General features: G+C 49.1%; 1 protein-coding gene across 2 annotated transcripts in view; it reads left to right on the top strand.

Moving 5' to 3' along the window:
- The first annotated feature begins 3,667 nt into the window (after positions 1-3,667).
- prrg4 (proline rich Gla (G-carboxyglutamic acid) 4 (transmembrane)) overlaps positions 3,668-22,083 on the top strand; it is a 58,567-nt gene continuing 40,151 nt past the window's right edge. The window contains exons 1-2 of one of the 2 annotated variants that reach the window (XM_072272805.1): positions 3,668-3,857; positions 13,597-13,721. In XM_072272805.1, the coding sequence (XP_072128906.1) occupies positions 13,598-13,721 (124 nt within the window). In that variant the 5' untranslated portion in view covers positions 3,668-3,857; position 13,597. The other variant, XM_072272804.1, reaches the window with a different exon arrangement.

Below are 22,083 nucleotides of genomic sequence, written 5' to 3'. Positions count from 1 at the left end.
AATGTTAGCATTCATTTCAAGAGGACTAGAATATAAAAGCAAGAATGTAATGTTGAAACTTTATAAAGCACTAGTGAGGCCTCACTTTGAATATTGTGAACAGGTTTGGACTCCTGATCTTAGAAAGGATGTGCTGAAACTGGAGAGGGTTCAAAGGAGGAACACGAAAGTGATTCCAGGATTGAATGGTTTGTCACATGAAGAACATTTGATGGCTCTGGGCCTGTATTCACTAGAATTCAGAGAATGAGTAGTAACCTCATTGAAGCCTATCAAATGGTGAAAGGCCTCAGAGTGAATGTGCAGAGGATGTTTCCTGTGTTGGGAGAGTCTAATACCAGAGGACACAGCCTCAGAATAGAGGGGCGTCCTTTTAGAAGGGAGATGAGGAGGAATTTCTTTAGCCAGAGGGTGGTAAATCTGTGTAATTCTTTACCACAGGTAGCTGTAGAAGCTATCTTTATGTACATTTAAGGCAGAGATTAATAGATTCTTGATTGGTCAGGGCATGAAGAGATTGTGGAGAAGGCAGGAGAACTGGATCAGCCATGATAAAATGGTGGCGCAGACTCGATGGGCCGAGTGGCCTAATTCTGCTCCTATATCTTATGGTCTTATGGAGATTAGCAGTTTCTGAGATACTCAAACCCCCTCGCCACCCGCCCCCCCCCCCAATCTGGCACCAACAATGATTCCACCGACAAAGTCACTTTAGATCACATTTCTTCCCCATTCTGATGTTTGGCCTGAACAACAACTGAACCTCTTGACCATGTTTGCATGCTTTTTATGCATTGAGTTGCTGCCATATAGATAGATGTACTTTATCTATATCCCTACCCATGTACCTATCGATATGTATCTCTATAGACAGAGATGCAAAAATAGCAACGGGCTCCACAGGCTCATCACCTACAGGTATTCAGAAATTTGATGGCAGAGGGGAAGAAGTTGTCCTGAAATGTTAAATGTTGGTTATAATGAGAGAAGGGCATGTTGAGGGTCTTTAATGATGGGTGCCACCTTTTCAAGATGTCCTCAATGGTGGGGAGGCTTGAGCTCACAAAAATCAAACAAATACCAAATTCTAATTCTCTTCAAGTTCCATTCCTTATCTTCCTCCAATCTCCCTTTCTAGCCCCTAACCTATTCCCACTCCCTATTCCCTCTCCTCTCCATTTAACGCACCCTTTCTGCTTTTATTTTATTAAGTGCAATTGTGAACAGATCAGAAATGCTGATCAAGTCAACTCTCCACTCCCCAACCCTTCCTCTCCCTTCCCTCTCCTCTCCCCTCCCCATTTGCCCCCTCCTCCTCATCCACCCAACCTCCCTCCTCTCCTCCCCCTCCCCACCTCTTCTCCTCCCCTCCCCGTCACCTCCTCCACCCTCTGCTACTCTCCTCCCTCCAACCCCCACCCTCTCACCCCCTCCCTATCACTTCATCCACATCTCTCCCCCTTCTCAACCCCGCCCCCATCCTCAGCCCCTCCCCCTCTCCCCTCCCTCCCCTCCTCTCCCTACCCCCCCACTCTTCCCAACATCCTTTCTCTCCCCCTCACTCTTTCACCCCCTCCCCATTCTACCCCATCTCGCCCCTCCTCTCACCCCTGCCCACCCCTCACCCCTCTCTCTCCCACCACCCTCACCCCTTTCTGCCCCACCACCCCTCTCCCTCACCCCTTTCTCCCCCACCACCCCTCTCCCTCACCCCTTTCTCCCCCTCACCTCTCTCCCCTCTCCCCCCTCACTTGTCTCTCCATCCCCCTCTGCTCTCCCCTCTCCCCCTCACCTCTTGCCCCCACTCCCCCTTTCCCCTCCCTCCTCTCTCCTCTCACCCCTCCCCTCTCTCTCCCCTCCCCTCACACATTTTCCCCCTTCCCCCTCTCTCACACCTCCCCACCTCCCTCACCCCGTCACCTCATTCCCTCACCCCTCCCTCTCCCCTCACCCATTTCTCCCCTTTCCTCTCTCCCACCCCTCCCCCCTCTCCATCCATTCTTCCCCCTCCCCTTCCCCACTCTCCCCTCTCCTCCCTCTCTTCCCTCCCCACTCTCTCCCCCTTACCCTTCTCCATCCTCTCTTCCCCCTCCCCTTCCACACTCTCCCCTCCCCCTGTTCCCCCTCCCCTCCCCTTCCCCTCCCTCCCTCCCCTCCCCCTTCCCCACTCTCCCTCCCCTCCCCCTCTTCCCCTCCCTCCCCTCCCCCTTTTCCCCTCCCTCCCCTCCCCCTTCCCCACTCTCCCTCCCCTCCCCCTCTTCCCCTCCCTCCCCTCCCCCTCTTCCCCTCCCTCCCCTCCCCCTCTTCCCCTCCCTCCCCTCCCCTCCCCCTCTTCCCCTCCCTCCCTCCCCTCCCCCTCTTCCCCTCCCTCCCTCCCCTCCCCCTCTTCCCCTCCCTCCCTCCCCTCCCCCTCTTCCCCTCCCTCCCCTCCCCCTCTTCCCCTCCCTCCTTCCCCTCCCCCTTCCCCACTCTCCCTCCCCTCCCCCTCTTCCCCCTCCCCACTCTCTCCCTCCCCTCCCCCTCTTCCCCCTCCCCACTCTCTCCCTCCCCTCCCCCTCCCCCTCTTACCCCCTCCCCACTCTCTCCCTCCCCTCCCCCTCCCCCTCTTACCCCCTCCCCACTCTCTCCCTCCCCTCCCCTCCCCCTCTTACCCCCTCCCCCTTCCCCTCTCCCCTCCCCCTCTTACCCCCTCCCCCCTTCCCCTCTCCCCACTCTCTCCCTCTCCTCCCCCTCTTCCCCCCTCCCCCTCTCTCCCTCTCCTCCCCCTCTTCCCCTCCTCCCCCTCCCCCCTCTCTCCCTCTCCTCCCCCCTCTTCCCCCCTCTCTCCCTCTCCTCCCCCCCTCTTCCCCCCTCCCCCCTCTTCCCCCCTCCCCCCTCTTCCCCCCTCCCCCTCCCCCCTCTCTCCCTCTCCTCCCCCTCTTCCCCCCTCCCCCTCCCCCCCTCTTCCCCCCTCCCCCCTCTTCCCCCTCCCCTCTCTCCCTCTCCTCCCCCTCTTCCCCCCTCCCCCTCTCCTCCCCCCTCCCCCCTCCCCCTCTCCTCCCCCCTCCCCCTCCCCCCTCCCCCCCTCCCCCTCTCTCCCTCTCCTCCCCCCCTCCCCCTCTCTCCCTCTCCTCCCCCCCTCCCCCTCTCTCCCTCTCCTCCCCCCCCTCCCCCTCTCCTCCCCCGTCCCCCCCTCCCCCTCTCCTCCCCCCTCCCCCTCTCTTCACTCCCCCCTCTCTCCCTCTCCTCCCCCTCTTCCTCTCCTCCCCTCCCCCTCTCCTCCCCCTCTCCCTCTCCCTCTTCCCCCTCTTCCCTCTCCCTCTTCCCCCTCTTCCCTCTCCCTCTTCCCCCTCTCTCCCCTCCCTCCCCCCTCTCCCTCTCCTCCCCCTCTTCCCTCTCCCTCTTGCCCCTCTCCCCCCTCTCTCCCTCCCCTCCCCCTCTTCCCCCTCCCCTCCCCCTCTTCCCCCTCCCCCTCTTCCCCCTCCCCACTCTCTCCCCCTTCCTCTCCTCCCTCCCACTCCTCCAGATGTTCAATACTCACTCCCTGATACCAATCTGTATTCCTATCTCTCATGCCCTGTTACTCCCTCTCCCCGATCACTGCATTATTACCACTCCCCGTCTCCCTCTCCTTCTCTCCTCCTTCTCTTCTCCTCTCCCCGTCTCCCTCTCCTCCTTCTCTCCTCCTCTCCCTGTCTCCTCCCCGTCTCCCTCTCCCTGTCTTCTCTCCGTCTCCCTCTCCTCTTCTCCCCTCCCCGTCTCCCTCTCCCTGTCTCCTCCCCGTCCCCCAGGTCGCTCCGCCCATTCACTCGGTCCCGCTGCCGCCTCTCACTCTGCCCGCCGGAGACGAGCGATCCTTGCGCCACGCTGTTTGCCAGGTTGGTAGAAACGAGACCCCCCGCCCCCGTTCGCAGCGGAAACGCTCCCTCCGGCGGTGAGACTACTCTCGCTTGCCACGGAAGTGTCGCACTTACAGGATCGGCGTTCACACAGCGGGGAAACAACGACACGGACCGTCTCAGCTGTGGACTTGGGCCGTTCCATTCTGTCCGGAATTGATCCGTTGTTGAAGGGACCGGGTTGGTGCGGCAACACTCCATCCAAAGGGAGCTGCCCGCTGCGGCTCCGAACTGTAACCCCTGAGCTGGGTTCCAAGTCGAAGGTACAATCCAGCAATTATTTTGCACCTTCGAGGTCTCTGTTGGGGTGTTCAAACCATTCGTGTAGATAAACCAAACGTTTCGGTTTCACATTCAGGGAAACTCTTTGTCGGGCTCTGCAGGTTTGGGAAGTCATTTGTTCAGCTTGTTCCTACAATAGGTTGGATACAAAGTGAAAGTATTTGATACAATTGCATTTTTACTTCTGATATGAAGTTACATTGTTACAGTATTCCCAGACGTTCCTCTTTCCTCCTTCCTCCAGCATTCAGATATGTTCTATAGGTTCTCCTTATCCAAAAAATCACACTCTGAAATTTGTAAGCATTGACATGACATCACAAATGGAAAATTTGACAAGGCGCTGGGAAGGTTCCCAAGCAAAGGGACCGTTCTGAGAAGTGACCTCACTTAAGTAACAAACAGAAGTTAGTGAAAAGTAGAAAAACACTGTGTAAAGTGAAAAATGAAGATCTCGAATGCGTATTGAACGAGTGGAATTGTCCGTGTTGGAGTGAACATATGTCCTTTGGCAGTATGCTGATCATGAAACAAGCAAATGGTCTATCAGGATGAACTGAAAATTAAATGTACCGGTAATTGAATATTCAGCAGGCTGGTTGCAGAAATTTAGGAAAAGGCACAGCGTTAAATTTTTAAAGATTTTTTTAAAATTTAAAGATAAACCATCTGCTGATCACGAAGCAGCAGAGAAACTTATTCAGTTATTGAGGAATTTAACACCAGAACAAGTCTATATTGCTGTTTGTTTTAACACCTTACAAAAAGCCTTTAAAAAAGTGAAATACAAATACTTTAACTTTTTAATCAAAACAGGGCAGCGTAGGTGGAGACTGCTGATGTTTGTTGTTGTTCAGCAGCTGATTCAGGTATTCTCCCAAAGCTGCTGGGCTGTTTTTGTTACCCTGCACACATTATATTGTCATTATATTAATGAGATGTAATATGTTTTACTGTTAAGTACAGATGTGTGTTGAACAAATATAAGACAAAGACTGTTTACCGGTAACACATAAATTCAGAGTTGGAAATGATGAAGATCCCAAGCTATCTCATTATGTACTCCATAATCCAAAATTTGAACCACTTCCTGCCCCAAGCATTTTGGATAAGGGGTACTCAACCTGTGTTAAGTTTCAATGCTTTAATAGAATCTTAGGAAGGTACACTCTCTCTTCTTTTTGGCCTGTTATGCCGCTGGCATTTAGGGCATCAATGAAAGTCCTCTATTTCTGGCAGTGTTCACAGTTTCCTTCATTTATCACTAGCTTCCTCTCAGTTTTCATCACTGTCAGTCTTGCAAGTCCCCGGTGCAGACTGGGGAATACCTTCACACTCAGATGTAGAAGGATTCTTCATTGCTGTTTCTGTAACAGTTTCAGTTTACTAGTCAGAGTGGTTAGCCCTGAACCTAGATGATCGGTGGATCACTCTTAGTCTAATCTCTACCCTTTGACCTTTTTGGCATGGGTGACCCTACCAAGAGCCAAAGCACAAGGTCCTGAGTCCAGCCAGCATAGCTCTCTGGGTCACTGAGGCACGCAATCCTCCAAACCACGACCAGGTTGTCATCCTTGGAGATTAGAAAGGCACAGAAGATTGTTGTTTCACATTCCAGCACCTGCAGGCTTTTGTGTCTCTCTAAATATACAGAACAAAAATGGACCCTTTTGGCCAACCTTGTCTGTGTGGATTGTGATAAGTGATCACGCTGATTCCATGTGCCCATATCCATCTTCATTCCTACTCAACAATGGTAATTGTTTCTGCCTCTGCGGCCGCTCATTCCAAATATTCTGCACTCTGTATGAAAACTTGATAGAGGTGTACAAGATGATGAGAGGCATAGATCCGGTGGGCAGCCAGAGACTTTTCCCCAGGGCGGAAATGGCTAATACCAGGGTGGTTGGAAGAAAGTAGAGGGGAGATATCAAAGGTAAGTTTTTTACACAGAGAGTGGTGGGCGTGTGTAATGCCCAGCCAGCGTGGTCGTAAAGGCAAGTATATTAGGGGCATTTAAGAAATTCTTAGGTAGGCACAGGGATGACAGACAAGTGGAGAACTCTGTGGGAGTGAATGGTTGGACTGATGGCAGGTAGGTTTAAAAAGGTCTGTAAGTGCTGTACGTTCCATGTTCTAAAATTTATTACTCAGATTTCCTTTTGGACCTTAAACCTGTGCTCTTCAGTCCCAGTCTCCATGCCTTATGAAAACGACTGTAAAAATCTACCGTATTTAGACCCCGTATAATCCTACAAAGTTCGTCACTCAGCCTCCTCCGCTCCATTTGAAGCAATCCGACCCTCACCAAACCCTCCTTGAAGCTACGGCTCTCCATTCCAGGATGAATCACTTCTGCACTCTTTCCAGTTGCGATCATATCCCTCTCCTGTGTGCTTATCAGAACTGTACACAACACTCCAAGTGGGGCCTGAACAATGTTTTTTTGCAGCTGCAACATACTTATACTCGATGACTTGGTCTATGAAGGCGAGCATCCTGAATGAAATTCAGTGCCACAGACCACTGTGCATCCCGAGCCGTTGGGTATATTTAAAGTGGAGATTGATAGGTTCTTGATTAATAAAGGTGGCAAAGGGTTACAGTGAGAATGCAGGAGAATGGGGTTGAGAGGGACAGCCACAGTGGAATGCTGGGGCAGACTCAATGGGCCATAAGCAATAGGAGCAGAATTAGGCCATTTGGCCCATCGAGTCTGCTCTGCCACTTCATCACAGCTGATCCAATTTTCCTCTCAGCCCCAATTTCCTGCCTTCTCCCCGTAACCCTTCATGCCCTGACCAATCAAATCAAAGTCTGCCTTGAATATATAACTAGACTTGGCTCCCAAAGCTGCCTGTGACAAAAAAAAAATTCCACAGATTCACCACTCTCTGGCTAAAGAAATTCTTCCTTATCTCCATTCATGAAAGACACCTCTCTATTCTGAAGCTGTGTCCTCTGGTCTTAAACTCTCCCACCATAGGAAACATCTTCGCCACATCTACTCTATCAAGACCGGTGTTTATATTTTCAGGAAACTATAAACTTCTACCCCAAGTTCTCCCTGTACAACAACACTTGTAAGGTCTCTGCCTTTTTACTCTATATGTCCAACTGATACTCGACATGCCAAGTTCCACCCAATATTCATACCTGCATATCTGCGGTAATAATCCTTCCTCATCAAAACCTGTCTTCCCTCCTTAGTACTGTCAGCAAAGAAAGTGAAATACAAAATTAAAAAAAACAAATGTTTCTGGTTTTATCCAGGTTTTCTCTTGAGGGAGTTCTTGTAGGTGTAATATACCCAAAATGGTGGAGGAACTCAGCAGGCCAGGCAGCATCAACTTCATGAAAAGTCTCGACCCAAACATCAATGTTATTGATTAATAGATATCATTGGTTTCAGTTTTTCCTTGGAGAGAGAGGTTAACGTTTTCAGTTCACTGGCATATCATTAGGCATTCTGAAGTGTCGTTGGTTTTAATGTTAGCTCTTTTCTCTGGAGCTTTAAATCCATCCAGGAAAATACAAGATGAGAGGAAAGCAGGATCCATCATCAGGGACCCCCACCACCCAGGCCGAGCTGTCCCCAACACCCACCACCCAGGCTGAGCTGTCCCCAACACCCACCACCCAGGCCGAGCTCTCCCCAACAGCCACCACCCAGGCCGAGCTCTCCCCACCACCCATCACCCAGGCCGACCTCTCCCCAACACCCACCACCCAGGCTGAGCTCCGCCCAACACCCACCACCCAGGCCGAGCTCCGCCCAACACTCACCACCCAGGCCGAGCTGTCCCCAACACCCACCACCCAGGCCGAGCTGTCCCCAACACCCACCACTCAGGCTGAGCTGTCCCCAACACCCACCACCCAGGCCGTGCTCTCCCCAACACCCACCACCCAGGCCGAGCTGTCCCCAACACCCACCACCCAGGCCATGCTGTCCCCAACACCCACCACCCAGGCCGAGCTCTTTCCAACCCCCACCACCCAGGCCGTGCTGTCCCCAACACCCACCACCCAGGCCGTGCTGTCCCCAACACCCACCACCCAGGCCGAGCTCTCCCCACCACCCATCACCCAGGCCGACCTCTCCCCAACACCCACCACCCAGGCTGAGCTGTCCCCAACACCCACCACTCAGGCCGAGCTGTCCCCAACACCCACCACCCAGGCCATGCTGTCCCCAACACCCACCACCCAGGCCGAGCTCTTTCCAACCCCCACCACCCAGGCCGTGCTGTCCCCAACACCCACCACCCAGGCCGTGCTCTCCCCAACACCCACCACCCAGGCCGTGCTGTCCCCAACACCCACCACCCAGGCCGAGCTGTCCCCAACACCCACCACTCAGGCCGAGCTGTCCCCAACACCCACCACCCAGGCCGTGCTGTCCCCAACACCCACCACCCAGGCCGTGCTGTCCCCAACACCCACCACCCAGGCCGAGCTCTCCCCAACACCCACCACCCAGGCCGTGCTGTCCCCAACACCCACCACCCAGGCCGAGCTCTCCCCACAACCCATCACCCAGGCCGACTTCTCCCCAACACCCACCACCCAGGCTGAGCTCCGCCCAACACCCACCACCCAGGCCGAGCTCCGCCCAACACCCACCACCCAGGCCGTGCTCTCCCCAACACCCACCACCCAGGCCGTGCTGTCCCCAACACCCACCACCCAGGCCGAGCTGTCCCCAACACCCACCACTCAGGCCGAGCTGTCCCCAACACCCACCACCCAGGCCGTGCTGTCCCCAACACCCACCACCCAGGCCGAGCTCTCCCCAACACCCACCACCCAGGCCGTGCTGTCCCCAACACCCACCACCCAGGCCGTGCTGTCCCCAACACCCACCACCCAGGCCGAGCTCTCCCCAACACCCACCACCCAGGCCGTGCTGTCCCCAAAACCCACCACCCAGGCCGAGCTCTCCCCACCACCCATCACCCAGGCCGACCTCTCCCCAACACCCACCACCCAGGCTGAGCTCCGCCCAACACCCACCACCCAGGCTGAGCTCCGCCCAACACCCACCACCCAGGCCGTGCTGTCCCCAACACCCACCACCCAGGCCGAGCTGTCCCCAACACCCACCACTCAGGCCGAGTTGTCCCCAACACCCACCACCCAGGCCGTGCTGTCCCCAACACCCACCACCCAGGCCGTGCTGTCCCCAACACCCACCACCCAGGCCGAGCTCTCCCCAACACCCACCACCCAGGCCGAGCTCCGCCCAACACCCACCACCCAGGCCGAGCTCCGCCCAACACCCACCACCCAGGCCGTGCTGTCCCCAACACCCACCACCCAGGCCGAGCTGTCCCCAACACCCACCACTCAGGCCGAGTTGTCCCCAACACCCACCACCCAGGCCGTGCTGTCCCCAACACCCACCACCCAGGCCGTGCTGTCCCCAACACCCACCACCCAGGCCGAGCTCTCCCCAACACCCACCACCCAGGCCGTGCTGTCCCCAACACCCACCACCCAGGCCGAGCTCTCCCCACCACCCATCACCCAGGCCGACCTCTCCCCAACACCCACCACCCAGGCTGAGCTCCGCCCAACACCCACCACCCAGGCCGAGCTGTCCCCAACACCCACCACCCAGGCTGTGCTCTCTTTTTGCTCCTGCCATCAGGAAGAAGGTACAGAGGCCTCAGGACCCACACCAACCAGGTTCTGGAACAGTTATTACTCCTCAACCATCAGGGTCTTGACCCAGTGGGGTAACTTCGGCGGGAGGAGAAGATGGCAGCATGCCGCGTGTGTGCAGCTCTCCGGTGAAAATGATATCGTATCCGTTAAATAGGGGCCATGGACAATTCTGATTTGATGGAGAATGGATGCGAAAGCACAGAGGAACATCTGGAGAAATTTCTGAAACGCCCGTTTGCTGCTGTCGTTACTGTGTGGTTGTGAATCTTTCGGAGAGTAGGCCTCAAAATCCCCGGCCTTGCCTGCTTTTGGCGACCGAGAAGGAGGTTGAATCGTTTGGACAGAGATGGCGCTCAGTACTCGGCGTCGGAGAGCTGATCAGAGCTCGAAGTTTTCAGATGACTCAGAGTCGGATTGTGGTCGGGCATGGCAGGGAGAGTTTTTCTTCCTTCTCCCATCTGAGTGAGATGTGGGACGCTTGAGAGACTTTGAACTTTTTACTGTGCCGTTCATCAAATTATGGTATTGTTACACTGTTTGTAACTATATGTTATAATTATGTGGTTTTGTCAGTTTTTTCAGTCTTGGTTTGTCCTGTGTTTTGTGATATCACACCGGAGGAAATAATGTATCATTTCTTAATGCATGCATTACTAAATGACAATAAAAGAGGACTGCGTGTCTTCATAATCATAACTGCACTTGCCCCATCACTGAGCTGTTCCCACAACCTATGGACTCACTTTCAAGAATTCAATATTTAGTGCCTATATATTTATTATTATTATTATTATATCTTTCTACGTGTATTTGCACGGTTTGTTGTCGTTTGCACACTGGTTGAGCACTCAAGTTGGTTTTTCATTGACTCTATTATGGATTTATTGAGTTGCCCACAAGAAATGAATCTTAGGGTTGTGTACGGCAATTGATATGTACTTTGATAATAAATTTTCTTTGAACTTTAAAAATTTTAGACCTCTTGAGAGCGTCACATCCTCTGGGCAAACAAATATGGATACAATTAAATAATTAGTTTTTCTGGTGCTTTCAAGAACTGTGGGTCAACTGAAGCAGCCTTACAACCGATTAAATATTTTTGAAATGGAGTCATTATTGTGTGAAACTCAGTAAACAGCTTCTGGACCACAAGATCCCACACCAGCACTGTGTTGATTAAGGGATAACTGCAGATGAGATACTCGAGAACACAGTTTGAATTGTGAAGCCGACATCTGGATGTGTTGCTAAATATTACAAAACAAAAATAGTCTAAAATGCTTAACAAGTTGGTATTGTCCTACTAGAAAGATGGTACCACAGTATCAAAGAGGCTCCAGAGACAGTCAGTACCAGAAACGGTTTGTTGTCAGAGATCCTGTGAACTAGCAAAGTTACATAATCCATTGCACAATTCATATTTTGCAAAGTCCATTGAGTTTTAAACAAAACTTTTAACACATTTTCCCCATTGATGGTTGTGGCTTTTATAGAATAGTGTATGCAAGGATGTTGCTTTAATTGACCTGTAGTTGTCAAAAGCACCAGAAAGATATAAAAGCAAGATTGTAATGCTGAGGCTTTATAAGGCACTGGTCAGACCACACTTGGAGTATTGTGCGCAGTTTCTGTCTCCTTATCAAAGAAAGGATGTGCTGGCATTGAAGGCAGGGTCCAGAGGAAGTTCACGAGAGTGATTGTGGGAATGAAAGAGTTAATGTATAAGGAACATTTGACGTCTCTGGGCCTGTACCCACTGGAGTTTAGAAGAATGAAGGAGGGATCTCATTGAAACCTATTGAATATTGAAAGGCCTTGATAGAGTGTATGTGCAGAGAATGTGGGAGAGTCTACGACCAGAGGCACAGCCTCAGAAAAGGGGGATGTCCCCTTAGAACAGAGGTGAGGAGGAGTTTCTTTAGGCAGAGGGTGGTGAATCTGGAATTTATTGCCACAGATGGATGTGGAGGCCAAGTCACTGGATATAGTTAAAGTGGATATTTATAGGTTCTTGATTAGTAAGAGCATCAAAAGTTATGGGGAGGAGGCAGGAGAATGGGGTTGAGGGGTTGATGGAATGGAAGGGCAGACTCCGGACTGAATTGCCTGATTCTGCTCCTATATCTTATGATCTTATAGACATCCATTTGTAAGGTAGATACTCCAAGAGCTGCAGAAGGGGGGTTGGTTAGATTTCAGCCGGGCCTTTGGCAAGGCTCCAACCTGACAGACAGTCAACAGGGCAAAGATGCTTGGGGTCTGAGGGATGGCAGTGACCTGGCTCATTGGCAGGAAGGATGCAAAGGGGAACAACTCTCTGGAAATGATATTGCACAGTGCAGGCCCTTCAGCCCATGATGTTTATACTAGAAGTGTCATGGAGCATGGAAACATGGCCCTGGAGCCACCGTCCACAACAGCCACCAGACACTTGTTTCAAATCAACCCTTCACTCTTCCTGTGTTAATCCCCTCACATTCCCACCAGTTGTCTCAGATTCTACCTCTCCCCTACACACCTGATATTCTGTCTGTGTGTAGCCTCCAACCTGACAGCATAAACATTGATTTATTTATTATAGGGATTATAAACATTAATTCCTATCCCCATTACCATTCCAACATGTCAGTGCATGGCCTCCTCTTCTGTCACGATGAAGCCTCTCTAAGGTGGGAGGAACAACACCTTATATTCAATCTTCCAGTAATTTTTTTCTCCTTCTTGAATTCCCCTCTCTGGCCTCTTAGCTCTTCTCATCACCTGCCTATCACCTCCCTCTGGTGCCTCTTCTCCTTCCCTTTTCCCCATGGTCCACTCTCCTCTCCTATCAGATTCCTCCTTCTCCATCCCTTCGCCTTTTCCATCAATCACTTCCCAGCTTCTTGCTTCGTCCCCCAGTCCCCCACCCACCTGACTTCACTTATCACCTTCTAGCTTGCTGCCCTTCCCCTCCCACCACCACCTTATTCTGGCATCTGCCCCCTTCCTTTCCAGTCCTGAAGAAGGGTCTCGGCCCAAAATGTCAACTGTTTATTAATTTCTGTTCACGCTGCCTGACCTGCTGCGTTCCCCCGGCATTTTGTGTGTGTTGCTCTGGATTTCCAGTATCTGCAGAATCTCTTGTATTAAACATTGATTACTCTAACTTCCGGTAACTTTTCTCTTCTCTCTCTTTCTATTCCCCATTCTGGCTCCGCTCACCCCTTCTCTTCACCTGCCCACCTCCTGCCTCTGGTGCCCCTCCTCTCTCCCTCTGTCCCATGATCCACTCTCCTCTCCTGTCAGATTCCTCCTTCTCTAGCCCTTTATGTCGTCCACTTGCCACCTTCCCCCTCACCCGGTCTCACCCATCCCCTGCCAGTTTGTACTCCACCCCCTCCTCCTCAGTCTGTCTTCTGCCCACTTCCTTCTAGTCCGAATGAAAGATTCTCAGCCTGAAGTGCTGACCGTTTATCCATCTCCAGAGACGCTGCCTGACCTGCTGAGTTCCTCCAGCAATTCATATGCGTTGTTCTTGAAACCCGGCATCTGCAGAATCTCTTGTGTTGATGTTAAACATGGTCTTTGTATTTGATCCTAGCACTTCCCTCTGGCAGGGAGTTCTAGATGCCAACCACTCTATGTATTAAAAAAACACACATTCTTGTCAAATCCCCTTTAAATTCCATCCTCTCCTTAAACTGTGGCCTCTGGTTTTTGATACCCCACCTTGTCTATAAAGTTTTGAGACAATCCACTTGGTATTAACGAAATTCTCTCTTTGCAGGATGACTCCCAAGTTGTATCTGCTTGTGCTTACCAGCCAGCTGCCTTTCTTGTTTCATGCACTATCAGAGCACACTGACGCATCGGCAAGACAAACCGATCACACTCCACACACAGAAAGAGAAGGCAAGTTCCTTTAATACAAGTTTAATGTAACTGTATTGATCAACCCTGCCTCCTACTCCTGTAGTTAAGCTCGTGTCACAGAACAGGGACAGGACCTTTGATCTGTCGTGTTATGTTGGTGCAAAAAGTCTAGTAATTAAAGTATTGTGGCACTATGGTAGCTAGCGGTTAGCGCTTGGGGCATCAAAGTTCGGAGTTCAATTCCAATGCCGTCTGTCAGGAGATTGTATGTGACCGTGGGAGTTTCCTCCGGGTGCTCTGGTTTCCTCCCACAGTCCAAAGATGTACCGGTTACTAGATTAATTGGTCATTGTCAATTGTCCCGCGATTAGGCCAGTGTTAAGTAGGCGGATCACTGGTCCAGAAGGGCCTGTTCCATGCTGTATCTCTACAAATCAAAAATCTAAAATAACTGCCTAACTAAACTAATCCTTTCTGCCAAACCACCGCACCACTCTCTGAACATTAGTGTGCTTCAGCCGATGAAGGCAGACGCGCCATAGGTCTCTGCCCCACCCTGTCTACGTGTGTTGCCACTTTGTACCTCGAGGTCTTTCTGCTCAACAACACACCCCAGGGCCCTATCGTTCACTGTGTATGTTGAGCCGAGTTTTACTTCCCAAAAAGCATCTCCTTGCAGGGAATTGACTTAAACTCCATCTGCCATCCCTTGGCCACTTTATTAGGTACACCTGTACACCTGCCCGTTAGAGCGCAAATATCTTATCAGTCAATCATGTGGCAGCAACTCAATGCATAAAAGCATGCAGACATGGTCGAGAGTTTCAGAACAAACATCAAAATGGGGAAGAAATGTGATCTAAGTGACTTTGACCATGGCATAATTGTTGGTGCCGGACAGGATGGTTTGAGTTTCTCATGTGACGAAAAACCAAGTTATCAGAAGATTGATGCTAATGAGAGAGAGATAAGTGAGATAATGGAGAAATATTCAAAATGCTAATAAGAGAGAAGAGAGAGGTTAACAAGAAAGAAACACATTTCAGAATATTGACAGACCGGTTGCTTTGAACCTGAACTGTTTGAAGTTTGATGGACAGGCGATACCCCAGCAGGGGGATAAAAAGAACAGGTTCACTAAGGCACGACACACACCACGAGATAACGAGACCCTGGAAGAGCGGTGTGCCCCCACAAGTTGGTAGGAGTTTGGAGGTCTGATCGCGGGAACCGACCATAGACGCACAGGGTGAAAAGGGTACGATCGGTGGGAACCTGGTGTGTGCGTCCGCCCTTGCCTGGGTGCTGGGTTCACCGCGGAAGAACGGTCGTATCCGGAATGGAGGGGTCACAGTCGGTGACCACAGAAGACATGAAAAGGGTTCGCCCGAAAGCTAACTGCGAAGAACATCAAAGGTCTGTTTGAATCAAGATTTGCATTCTTTCTCTCTCTCCAACGGCACAACAGCGATTACTGCGAACTGTACTAAGCTGAACTGAACTCTGTGTCACTTGAGACTGATCATTTTACCCCTAGACTGCAATAGAGCTTGGTTGATTCCTATTACCCTAGTTCTGTGTACATGTGTGTTTTATCATTGCTAACCTGTTGCATTTATATCCTTACGATTAGAGTACTGTGTTACTTATTTCTGTAATAAAACTTTCTTAGTTTCTGTTAAACCAGACTCCAACACGTGGTCCATTTCTGCTGGTTTGGCAACCCAGTTACGGGGTATGTAACACTCAGAAACTGCTGATCTCCTGGGATTTTCATGCACAACAGTCTCTAGAGTTTATAAAATGGTGCGAGAAAGGAAAAGATATCCAGTGAGTGGCAGTTCTGTGGGTGAAAATGCCTTGTTAACGAGACGAGAGACCCTTGAAGTAGATGGGCTACAGCAGCATGATCTGGGGGCAGAATCAGGCCATTCGGCCCATTGAGTCTGCTCCACCATTCCAACATGGCTGATTTATTATCCCTCTCAACCTTATCTCCGTAACCCTTCACACCGTCTAATCAAAAACCTATCAACCTCCACTTTAAATATAACCAACAATTTGGCCTCCACAGCCACCTATGGCAATGAATTCCACAGATTCACCACCCTCTGGCTAAAGAAATTGCTCCTCATCTCCGTTCTAAATGAACAGCCCTCTGGTACCAGCACCTTCTCCATAGTAATAGCAACTGCACTCTCTTCTGCCCTCCGGCACTGTCGAATTTCTGGCATACTGCTAGTGCCTTCCACAGTGAAGACTGATGCAAACTACTTAATAAGTTTGTCTACCATTTCATTGTCCCCTGTTACTACCTCTCCAGCATCATTTCCCAGTGGTCCAATATTCACTCTCATCTCTCTTTTACTGTTAATATATCTGAAAAAAAACTTTTGATATTCCCTTTTATGTTATTGGATAGTTTACCTTCATATTTAAACTTTTCCTCCTTATGACGTTTTTAAGTTGCCTTCTGTTATTTTTTAAAAGCTTCCCAGTCCTCTAACTTCCCTCTAATTTTTGCTGTATTATATACCCTCTCTTTTGCTTTCATGCTATTTTTGACTTCCCTTGTTAGCCACACGGTCACATAATCCTCCCTTTAGAATACTTTTTCATCTTTGGGATGTATCTACCCCCCGCTTTCTGAATCGTTCCCAGAAACTTCGGCCATTGCTGTCATGCCGTCATCCCTGCTAGTGTCCCCTTTCAATCAACTTTGGCCAGCTCCTCTCTCATGCTTCTGTAATTCCCTTTTACTCTGCTGTAATACTGATACATCTCCCTCTCAAATTGCAGGATGAATTCTATTATTATAAGACCACGAACATACATACAGTGGCTACTTTATTCGGTACTGGAGGCACTTAATAATGTGGCCACTGAGTATATATCCTATTGTAACAGACAGCCTTCTTCATTGTCCTCTATACCACCAATTTTGGTGTCACATGCCAATTTATAAACATTGCCACCTGTATTTGCATGTAGGGGAGGTTGTGAGAGGAGGTTGGGTGGTGGGGTGGAGATACATCTCCATCAAAGGAGGTGTAAGGCACTCTTTCCCTCTGCTAGCCTGCAGATCACCCTTGGACAAGGTGTAGCACTTGATTAGCCCCACCATCAGGGTCACATGAAGCCATGGGAGCAGGTGGTGGATGGTCGGATGAGCAGCCAGTGCCTATCACAAGTCTTGGTTATGCGACATCTAACGCCAGGCAGACAATCTCTGAACAGCATTGATAATGGCTGGAAACACCCGTCTTGTAAAGACACTGCCCAGAAGACGGTAATGGCAACCCACTTCTGTAGAAAAAATTGCCAAGACAGGTAACCCCAGCCATTATCAATACTCTTCAGAGATTGTCTGCCTGACGTCAGTGGTTGTGTAAGGTAACATATGCATAATTCATAACCACCAACATTGAGTTGGGGTTCACTTTAAGAGCTGGTCTGGCGTGACGATGTAAAAGTTTTTACTGCTCTTTATGTCCTGAGTTCTGTTGCCAACAAAGAAGTTGTTACAGTTTCCCTTAAACTTAAAGTACCTCTGCCGACTTGGTGAGATGTATCTCCACCTTGCCACCCATTTCCCAGAGAAGGAATGTCAAATATTGGAGGCATCACTTTAATGTGAGAGGGGGCAAGTTTAAAGGAGATGTGTGTGGGCTACAGTCTTTATTCAGAGAGTGGTCAGTGCCTGGAACACTCTGCCAGGGGGAGGGTGGTCAGACACGCCAACATGAAGGGGATGTAAGGATGTGGATCTTGGATTAAGGTTTAATTTAACTTGGCATCACGGTCAGCGCTGATGTGAGCAGGACAGCCTGCTCCTGTGTTCTACATTCTGAAAAAACAGATTTGTGAGGAATGATTTCTCAAGCTCAAAACCTTGCTGACTCACACTAATCAGTCCCTGGTTTTCCAAATGGTCAGAAGTCCTTTCCCAAGCATTTTCTTTCCAATACTTTCCCAACTATTGATGTTAGGATCACTGGCCTGGAGTTTCTTGGCTTATCTCTACTGCCTTTTTTGAATATAGGAACAAAATTATCTACCGTCCAGTCTTCTGGTACCTCACCTTCGCAGTTAGTAAAAGGGAGAATAGTCGCTGGCTACATATTGCTTGTTAAATTCCCCGTCTTTAAATTCTGACTGATTTTATTATCCAGATTAGAACATCCTCAGGTCAAGTATCAAGGAGACATATAGCATGCAAAAGGCTATGATGAGGCCACACCTCATATTCCAAATTGATGGCATGAACGTTGATTTCTCTAATTTAAATAATTTCTTCCCTTCCCCCTTATCTCTTTATCTAGTCCACATTCTAGCTCTCCTCGCAACTCTTTTCTTCTCATCTGCCCATCACTCCCTAGTCTCCCCCCCCACCCCGCTTCCATTTTCCACTGTCCTCGCCTATCAGATTCCTTCTTCTTTAGCCTTTTATCTCTTCCACCTATCAGTTCCCAGCTTCTTACATCATCCCCCTCCTTCACCGTCTATCTCCCCCCCCCCCCACCTGGTTTCTCCTATCACCTGCCAGCTTATATTCCTTCTCCTCCTTCCACCTTATTCTGGCTTCCTTTCCAGTCCTGATGAAGGGTCTCAGCCCTAGATGTTGACTCGTTATTCCTTTCCATGGCCACTGCCAGGCCTGCTGAGTTCCTTCAGCACTTTGTGTGTGTTGCTCAAAATTTCCAGCGTCTGCAGAATCTCTTGTGTTTGTGCAACAAGTCCTTTAGCTCATCAAGTCCACACCAACCATTGATTCCCCCTTTGCATTAATCTTACAAGAAGCCATAGACCATAAGATAATAGGAGCAGAATTAGGCCATTTGGTCCATTAAGTCTGCTCTCCCATTTCATCATGTCTGGTCCAATTTTCCTCTTAGCCCCAATCCCCTGCCTTCTCCCCGTATCCCTTCATGCCCTGACCAATCAAGAATCTATCAGCCTCTGTTTTAAATATACCCAATGACTTGGCCTCCACAATTGCCTGTGGCAATGAATTCCACAGATTCGCCACTCTCTGGCTAAAGAAATTCCTCCTCATCTTCGTTCTAAAAGGACGCCCCTCTATTCTGAGGCTGTGTCCTCTGGTCTTAGACTCCCCCACCATAGGAAGCATCCTCTCCACATCCACTCTATCAAGCTCTTTCACCATTTGATAGGTTTCAATGAGGTCATCCTGCATTCTTCTGAATTCTAGTGAGTACAGCCATCAAACACTCTTCATATGACAGGCCTTTCAATTCCAGAATAATTTTTGTGAACCTCCACTGAACCCCCTTCAGTTTCCACACACCCTTTCTTAGATAAGCTGCCCAAAAACTGTTCACAGTATTCCCAGTGAGGCCTCCCCAACCCCATTTTGATTCTCCCCACATTGGCAGCTTGTGCTGTATAAATGAGGTTGTTCTTTTAGCTTTCAGTGTAATTTTATGTATTTTAACCTAAATAGATTGATTGTGAGTTTGATCCAGTTGTCTGCCTGTGACCCGGCTTTTGGCCTTGAGTTACGGGAGTTTCTTTTCCAGTAGGTGTTCTGGACAATGAAGAAAATTCAGCCAAGTATCTGCTCCTGGTGCATGTTTGTGCTGGTACACCAGAATGTCGTAGGGAAGAGTGGGAGGAAGTGGAATTACACAAATCAATGTTTCCTTTGAAACTTCGATATTTTTGAGTGCGAGTACTTTTCACGTTGGGAACTAATTGTGAATGTAAATATTCATATGAGCAACTTTTCTGTGGAATATTAACAGTACAGATAGTTCCAACAAAATAAACCAAATTCCACAGCTTTACATTGAACTCTGCACCCTCTTTCATGGTGCAGTTGGTGTAACTGGGGTCCAGAGCCAGGAGATGAGTGCTCAGAGCGTTTCAGCCAAGGTACAAGTGCATTTTTCAAATATTACTTATTATGCAATCTAAATAATGGATCTGATGAAATTGCTAAACAGACCATTCCCTCTCTTGTCCCCTGTAAAGGATTCTCTCTCACTGTAAATGCAAGGCTTGTCAACTGAGTTGTAAATAGTAAAATCATAGAGTGATAGAGAAAGACAGCACAGATACAGGCCCTTCAGCCCAACGGAACCTTGCTGACCACATTCACCTAGGTGGCCCCAATTTCCTGCGTTTGCCCCACCTCCCTCCAGGTACCTCTCCAAGTGCTTCAGAAGTTCCTTGTACCTCCCTCAACCACTCTTCTCCTGGCAACTCATCTCCCTCTGCATGAAAGTTGGCCCTCAGATTCCTTTTGAAGCTTTCTCCTCTAACCTATGTTATCTAGTTTTAGTCTCCCTACTCTGGGGGAAAGACTGTTGCCATCCGTCTTTCAAACATTTCTGTGAGGTCACCCCTTATTCTTCTATATCCTATGTAATAAAGACGTAGCTGGGCCAACTTCTCCCTGTAACTCAGACCCCTTAGTCCTGTCAATGTCCTCATGAATCTTGTCTCATTCTATCCAGTTTAACCACATCTGTACTATAATGGTGACCAAAGCTGTACACAATTTTCCAAGTGAGGCTTCATCAACAACTTGTACAACTGTGACGTAGTGTCTCAGCTCCTCCACTCAGTGCCTGACTGATGAAGGCCAGCGTGTGTAAGGACTTTTTCAGCCCCTGTCTACCTGTGATGTGTTGTCAATGAACTTTGCATTTGTGCTCGCAAGCCCCTCTGTTGCATTGTACTCCCTGATGCTCTCAACACACACAAAATGCTGGTGGAGCGCAGCAGGCCAGACAGCATCCATAGGAAGAAGCACAGTCGACTTTTTTTATGTGTGTGTGTGTTGCTTGGATTTCCAGCATCTGCAGGTTTCCTCGTGTTTGCGTCCCTAATGCTCTACTACTCGTAATTCAAGTCCTACAATATGGGCGTAGGGTAATACAGTACAGAAACAGGCCATTCAGCCCATCTAGACCATGCCAACCTAATCTTCTGTCCAATTTCATCTACCTGTACCTGGATCAAAGCCCCCACCCCTTAGCCATCTCAACCATGTACCTATCCAATTTCTAGTAAATGCTACAATTGATCCCACATCTACCACTTTTGCTGGCAGCACATGCAACACTCAAACCACCCTCTGAGCGAAGAAGTTCTCCGTCAGAAACCCCTTAAACATTTCACCTTTTACCCAAAACCAATGACCCCTAGTTCTAGTCTCACCCTTCATCAAGACTGGATCTTTCATCTTTCCTTAGGTTCTGTTTTGGCTGTGATCTGATTCCAAAGAACTTTTGCACAGAGAATAGGTGTGTTTTATGATTATCAAAGTACTAAATAGGTATTTTAGGCTTGTATGGTAATCTTAATTTCCATGTTAATAAAGAAATTATAAGGAGTTTGTTGCCTGTAAGGAATTTGTACGTTCTCCCCATGGCCACGTGGGTTTCCTCCAGGTGCTCTGGTTTCCTCTCACAGTCCAAAGGCGTACCAGTGGGTAGGTTAAATGGTCATTGTAAATTGTCCTGTGAATAGGCTCAGATTAAATCGGGGTTTCTGGGTGGTGTGGCTCAAAAGGTGTATCATGACAAAGAAATACATAGATAGATAAATAAAATGTTCATAAACATTAAAGATAGACAACCTAAGAGATCTAGGCCACTATTTCCAGGTCAATATTTTGCAAAGCCATTCAGTTTCCATGCCATTGGAAGGGAAAAGTAGATTTGTAGTGAAATTGTGCTTTTCACAGCTGCATGATATACAGCAATATATTTTACAGCTAATGAATTGCTGTAAATGGACTGTTACTGTTAAACTTATGACTCTATAACTGATGAAGTTTGGGAAATATAGAAGTCAGCATGCACACAGGCAGCAAAATATCACGAATGGTGATGAGAAATGTTGGTTTGATGATGCTGATCAACGGATGCATTTTGGCCAGAACACCCCTGCGAATCACACTGGGGGTTGAGGAGAGGCAATATTTTTGCTAAAAAGGACTAGGAAACAAAAATAAATCATCAAAGCTTGCTGAAATGTGTCTAAACAACGTGTTTCTATTTATTTTCTTTATTTAAAGATACAGAGCAGAACAGGCCCCTCTACTCCTTCAAGCTGCATCCCCGGTAACTCCCGATTTAACACTAGCCTAGTCATGGGACAATTTACAATGACCAGTTACTCTTCTAACTGATACGTCTTTGGACTTAGGCCTGGATAGGGTGGATGTGGAAAGGATGGTTCCTGTAGCAGGGAAGTCTAGGACCAGAGGGCGCAGCCTCAGAATTCAAGGACTTCCCTTTACAACAGAGATGAAAGGAATTTCTTTATCCAGAGGGTGGTGAATCTGTGGAATTCATTGCCACAGACGACTATGGAGGCCAAGAGATTGGGTATATTTAAAGCGGAGGTAGATAGTCAGAGTGTCAAAGGT

This window comes from Mobula birostris, chromosome 11, assembly GCF_030028105.1.
Source record: "Mobula birostris isolate sMobBir1 chromosome 11, sMobBir1.hap1, whole genome shotgun sequence".
Classification (NCBI taxonomy): Eukaryota; Metazoa; Chordata; class Chondrichthyes; order Myliobatiformes; family Myliobatidae; genus Mobula; species Mobula birostris.
Note: the sequence above shows the minus strand (reverse complement) of the source record. Positions and strands in the feature narration are given on the sequence as shown.